The sequence below is a fragment of the Colias philodice genome, chromosome 10 (assembly GCF_061535455.1).
Source record: "Colias philodice isolate Cphi_HAF_F1 chromosome 10, ilColPhil1 Martin Lab GWU primary, whole genome shotgun sequence".
In the NCBI taxonomy this organism is placed as follows: domain Eukaryota; kingdom Metazoa; phylum Arthropoda; class Insecta; order Lepidoptera; family Pieridae; genus Colias; species Colias philodice.
Genome location: NC_143095.1, coordinates 11857280 through 11864113, shown reverse-complemented (window position 1 = coordinate 11864113; position 6834 = coordinate 11857280). Strand labels below are relative to the sequence as shown.

The 6834-nt window shown below is 31.5% G+C and overlaps 1 protein-coding gene across 1 annotated transcript; it reads right to left on the bottom strand.

The window, feature by feature from the left end:
* Window positions 1–497: 497 nt before the first annotated feature.
* LOC149485498 (pickpocket protein 28-like) lies at window positions 498–4462 on the bottom strand. Its single transcript, XM_089699667.1, has 10 exons — window positions 4260–4462; window positions 3714–3911; window positions 3120–3386; window positions 2771–2885; window positions 2435–2559; window positions 1939–2090; window positions 1470–1523; window positions 1198–1292; window positions 811–916; window positions 498–616 (listed from the first exon to the last, which is right to left on the bottom strand). The coding sequence occupies exons 1-10, from the start codon at window positions 4460–4462 to the stop codon at window positions 498–500; spliced, it is 1434 nt and encodes a 477-aa protein (XP_089555793.1).
* Between the last annotated feature and the right edge of the window lie 2372 nt (window positions 4463–6834).

Below are 6834 nucleotides of genomic sequence, written 5' to 3'. Positions count from 1 at the left end.
TGCTGCGAAAAAAGAAGTTACAGATATTACCTATATAGTTATAGGTAGTAATATATGCAGTTTAGAGTATTGAATTTTATGAAATAACATTTAAGTTTATGTGTAATTTACTTACAATTAAAATTAAAACAATAAAAAATTGTATCCTTAATATATTATGCATTATTTATGAGTATGTGTTATTTTAGTATTTTCTAGTGTTTGATTTTACGCGAGTATTATACATTTAGAAATTAAAGACTTTTTAACGGATTTTAAAAGTCTCCCCGTGACCACGCTCGCTGTAAAGTTTTCGAAACGTCGGGAAAATAATATAATGAATAAATCGCGTTTAAAATCCGTTAAGAAGTCTTTAATTTCTAAATGTGTTATTTTGTTTTACGTTTCGTAATCATAATTCAATTCATGTGCCGCATTTACAACTATTGGATATTAAATCACAAATATCCTAATAGGTATTAAGACAAAAGATTAATCTCTATAATATGAAGAACTTCCTATTTTCCCACAGTAGATCTAGAGTAGCAAATAAGTCGTAAAGTTAAGAAATAAATGATTTCCATGAAGCTCAGCACGCTGCAACCAAGAAACAACCCGGCCATCCCTCCCACAGCCACTGAAAACAAAAATTGCCATTATAATAATAGGTATAAATTGTAAAATTATTTGCTACGAGCTTTCTGCCCACGGCATCGTCCGCGTGGTCAAGGAAAATTCCCTTGAGAATAAGATGTTTTCCATAATTTAATCATATACTTACCACTACATAAAAATATACATCGTAACTTTTACTTTAAATAAATATAATACCCAGAACATCAGTGAATCCAAAAATGATGTCTCGTCGGTATCTCATGCGGGGGTAAGTGACGATGCCCCACTGCAAGTTGGTCCCCAGAAACCATTCTTGTAGATCCTACAATATGATATATTTATATTAAAGTATAAAATCTAAATATTTCTAAAGTTATTTCATTGCACGTTACGTTTTATAAGACCCATTCGAAAATTTTAAGGGAGAAATTTGATGACTAAAATAATGTGAATTAAAGTACCTAACTAGGACGAAAAACACATAAATTTGGTGTTATGAATGTTAAGCAAAAAACTGGTGAATTAGGACACGTATAATATATTTTATTTCTAGACTTTATTTCTATTCTATTGTCTACTTTTTATTTGTAATTTTATACTTACATTGGATTGTATGACGTAGTTGACGTCATTGCAAATGGGTACACATCCACAATTTATCTTCTTACCAGCCTTGTCTCGTAATTTATACAACTCGTCTAAAAAATAAAAACTTTAGATTCGCAATATTCAGCAATATATCTTTTATTAACATGTAAATAATTAAAATGAATAAAAAACATAAGAACGCTGACGCACGTGCAATCTATAGAATCACACATGTTCAATCTGGATTATCGAGGTTTTCTTAAAACTAAGTAATATTTTGTACATACCCTTGTGTTTCGCTAAACAGTGGAAACCTTTGACATCACACATTTTTTCATCACCTGTGAATAATATATTAGCAGTAACACCAATAGTAATAACACTAATAACTGTCCATATTACCTATGTTTACATGCCAGGTTCTTACTACATATTTCTAATTATTTGCCTGTATTAGTAAACATATTTAAAATTAGCCCATGGACTAATAATTTCATAATTTTAAAGACTTTAGATATTCTTTAAGTATTATCACAGACTAATAATAATATACTACGTATGTATTATCGATACCAGAGAAGGAATTGAGTATCAAAAAGTTTTTCAAGTTCGCAGGAGAAATCAAAATCGAATTTAAATAAAAGTTTTACCTTTAGAAATAGGTACAAATTTTAAAATCAGCCTAACCCAACCAAATCATACGACTATCTGATTTATAAAATAAAAGTTTCACTTCAATATAATATTATAAATTACCAACTCTCCTGTAGAAATACGGTAGGCAATCACAATACTTCAAGCAGAGTCGCGCTCTGCACTCCATCTGACAGTTCGTATATGAGTACACCGCGAAATGCTTGAGATTGTTCTCTTGAGTGAATCTGCATCGACGCTGGCCGATTGTTAGCCTGTAGACGAAGTAACTGTAGATATTGACTAGTAGAATTCTTACAATATTAAATTTATTTTACTGAATTTTAATGAATTGCATTTATTACCTGTAGCATGATTGTTGTATGGACTATCAACGGATTATTAATTATAATATAATTCAGTCAGAATTTAAACAAATACTATTGTGTGTTTATAATAAAATGGCCAGGTGATTGGTGCCAGTCACTTTTTTCTACTTCTATTAATTAAAATAGTATGCCGATTTAGTCTGGTAGAGATCGCTTGGCAGTGATGAGCCGCCTTTTATCATCAAAAATCTTGATATTTGAATACTTTATTATTTGTCACAGAATATTACCTGGCGGCTTCTGGTGATGTGTAGACAGTGAATGCTGTGACGTAGAGCTTCATGTAGAACATTTCAGGAGAGTGCTCGAATTTGGTCGATATATCTGGTACTTCTAAAGGTCCGTGAATGTATACCTTGAAGTAGAGATCGTTAATTATAGTAGCTAGGAGTAATTTATATTTTGATATGTAGGTATCAAAATATAAATTACTCCTAATTAAGCCAAAAGATTGTCCTTTTATTTTGCGAACTGATTAAGTTTTCTAAAAAGATTAGCTCAATAAATATGTACCTACCTTGTAAAGCATACCGACATTACCGAGCATAAGCTGAAATAATACTTACATCATAAGATGACGAAAGGTTTAAAACATGCGCAAATACTTCTCCATCCAATGGATGAACAGTAATCGATGCATTCTGAGTAGTTATCATATCCCATCTATTCGCTTTGATATATCTTTAACAGAATTATTAATAAAATGAAGGATACAAATCTGCACCCATAATATCTATTCTGATTACTGTAAAATATACTTCAGTTACATGCAACACTACAGTTTAAAATATCAATAATTATTAAGGACAAATTAAACTAAACGAAACTACCCCAATACTTCCTTACATATTATGACATATACGAAGGCATTCAAATTTTAAATTTAAAAGACTCACATGCAAAAATTGTACCTACCCTGGAGAGTTATATACAGCTATTTTTGAATTGATCGCATAACAAATGCCCATTTCCGTCATAGTGGGTGTGATCTCCAAATCCCTACCCAGAGCACCAATGGTTAGACTGGGTTTGAATCCTGACGAGAGCTCGAAAAGAATGTCCATATACTCTGAAGGTTTTACTTGGTCGAAGATTGGCATTGTTTCAAAGTTTTTGTAGGTTGCGTTGCCTAGAGCCAGTATAAACTTCTTTAAACCTTCCTTGTCTTCTATTTCAGATTTTCTGAAAACAGGACCAAATACAGGATCGACAGAATAAAATAAAAATAAAGCTACTCTTTAAAAATAAGCCTATAGGTGATGTTTCGTCTTGTTACATATTTCAAAATATTCCCTCCACGTATACGAGCGATGTTTAAATTCCCTATTGTTTGATTTTTTTATCGTAATACATATTACTAGAAATAGAATGAAAAGATGTAGTATTTATAGATGCTAGTTATTATTTACTTTAGAAGAATTATGCAACGTAGTAACGGTCTACAAAACTGCATCCCGCATTTGACTTTTTGCATCATCATATCATTTAACATCACTTCTATTCACTTACTTCACGAACTCCTCCAGTTTCACCAGATTAATCTTCTGGTCATTGCACACAGTAACACAAGGGAAGGTGGTGTTCCAAGCGAACATGTCTCTGTCCATTGACACCACGGTGGGGGACGACTGGTAGCGAGCCCAGGTGGTTTGGGATAGGTATATGGAACCGAACACTGACAGGACTACTATGGTGAGCCAGAGGAAACTAAAAATTAACCGATTAACTAATGGTTTAAATATGAAGTTAATTATAAATTGAATACTTGTATTTCTGGTTAATTTTATTGTGTTGCTGTTTACGATTTCTCTCCATTCTTACTTTTTCTTTCAAATAAAATAAATTACAGGTACTTCAATCTAAATGCTTATTCCTTATGCTGATTGTAAGATTAAGTCTCAAAAGAAAGTAGTAGTATACTAAAAGCTAGTATATAATATTACGTTGTATCGGCGATATTTGATGAACTATTATTCAAGAATTATCAGTAATTGGTATCAAGGTCATTCAAAATTAGCTTTACAGTCAATGTGAATAGAATTAAAATTAGCTTACACTTCAAAGGGATGTCTTCTTGCAGCAATAAGATGATTCAAACCATGTATACTAGAAGTTTCGAGGAATAATACCAAGTACTCTCTACTTCTGTTTCGTACATTCAACCACATTGATTCCTTCTTTTTGTGTCTAAATTTATCATTATTCTGTATTGCCTTACGATCGTCGCTTGTTTTGGGTCGTATCGGTCGTACGAACATTTCTTTTGAATTTATTTTGTTTGTAATCGGTGATGTTTAATTAGATCTAAGTTAATTAATATTTATATTGTTATTTTTGAACGATGAATACAACAACAAAGTATTTTTTTTATTCTATAAGGCACAGTAATGTTTTTAATCTATTATTATTTAAGCACGTACCTAATTTGTTTTTTTTTTTAATTAAAAAGAATACTATGTAGATCCTCACTCGTGACGTGTCTATACACCAATTAAGTCCTTTTGTTTGTTACTCATAATAGCCTATAGGCGACAGTATTATTATGTCGTGATTTCAAACTATTAAAATTATAAGCATTCACAAATTATCTTTTACGAGTATAAACATATCAGTCACGCGACATATTATAATTTCATTTGTAGAACAAATGTGTATTATTTCATGATTTTTATCACATTGTTATAACTCTACAATCGTCGTATTCATTGTCACCCAACTGCGTCAAAAAAAAGATTGTTTTTGAATTTATTTTTCACTTTTGATTGCATTAAATTGCAAATATCGTCTATATGACTGATTTGCGGTGCATTTTTAGAACTTGTAAAAATTGTAACTTTTAAACGCTCATACTTAGGTACAAAAAAAATCAAATTAAATTGCACGAATCAAAAGCTTTTATGGAGTTGCTTAAGCATAATAAAGAATTAGCATTCTCTATCGATAACAGGATATTACGTAGCCAAACACTTTAAAAGCACAAAAAAAACGTCGGGAAGAAAAATCTCTTCCTGTCATTTTTATGACGTGCAGTCAACAAAATTTGGTTTCTTCAAACAGTTTTTAAATATGTTTAAACATGGCTAGGGATGATGGATGGTGATGACACTACTAAGATACATAAAAGTTATGTCAACAAGTCGTTTATAATAAATATTAATTATATGCATATAAGAAGGTAAAATTTAAAGACTTGATACAACACAGAAATGATAAAACTTTGCCCTCTCTATATTGTTCCTATTTTATTAAACTTCGTTATATCAAAGACTAGTTAATGAACGCAGAGTCGTCGTTTGTTTAGCAAAATTAAGTAACTACGTTGTATAATTACAATCATAGTTCCAATTATTTCTTATATTCAATAGTCTTTTGGGTGAGTTCATTTATGCTATAACGCTTTAATTATAATCTGAATAGTCCATAATAAAAATCATCACGACTGCTTAATGAATTACAACGAAAAGAAAAAATCCAAGTTTATTTAACATACAAAACGCTTTTACCTCTCTAAAGGTATTCAAAAATAAATTAATTCTTTCACCTCATAATACAAAACCGTCAGAGGTAAATAGGGAATGTCGCTTCGTAAACCGATTCGGAGTCTAATAATTTCCAAAGTGTCATGTTGCCAAGAAATAAATGAAGTGAAGAAAATAAATTTCATTTAAAAATCACGGCGGACCATTATTTTCCCCAGCTTCCCCTAATTAATTTCTTGTCACCGTCTGGATCGGCCATGGCAGTGACAGCACTGGAGAGAGGGATAGAAATACGTAATCTGTACGCGAGCAAGCGAGATAGATATCGAAAGGTGAGTACGCGCTTCATTACCATCTTTTAGTAGTTAGCGGAAGCAAGATACGAAGTTAGCTCCGGTCGAGTTCTGTCCGCCTAGTAGGTACTTTTTATTAATGATCGTTGGAAATAATAAATAGGTTAATTAAATTTTACTTAAGAAATTTTTTTGACGTAAGCGATTATTTATTTGCATGCTTAAAATTAAGTTTACGAAGCGAAAAGCCCTTGCATATTTCAGAAACTCTTATTATATAGAGCCATATTTAACACAAGTTTAGTTTCAGTAGATCCTTGCCTTGTACCTGGGTAAGCATCCCATATTATAGTAAAGCCAGAGAATAATCATAAGTCTAAACCATGACAAAAATCATTCAGGACTTATGAGCTTTTTTGCCTGAAAGAGTAACTTTATCAACACTACACCATAAGTAGCATTAAGTATTTAGAATATTGTGAAATATCAAGTTCCAGTAGTTCGGCTGTTTTAACCGTGTAATCAAAACCATACCTTAAAGTTTGGAGTTGTAATGACATCATAGAAATCTAAATAACAATGGTCTAGGTACATAATTGTCAAGAAAAAATGTGTGCGTGTACTAGTGTACACACGTAAGAAGTGAAACTTCTCTATGACCTTATTTTTCAAAAAATAATTTACAACTATTAATAGGTATATGCAACTTTACAGAAATACGTCGAATCACGCGTGGTAGGGATGAGAAAAGATGGCGCGTAACGGAAAAATGTCACGCGTAACGAAAAAATGAAACACTATTTTTTTTCCAACCCTGATAAAGAAGTTTCACTTCAATAAGTTAAGCATTCAACCATA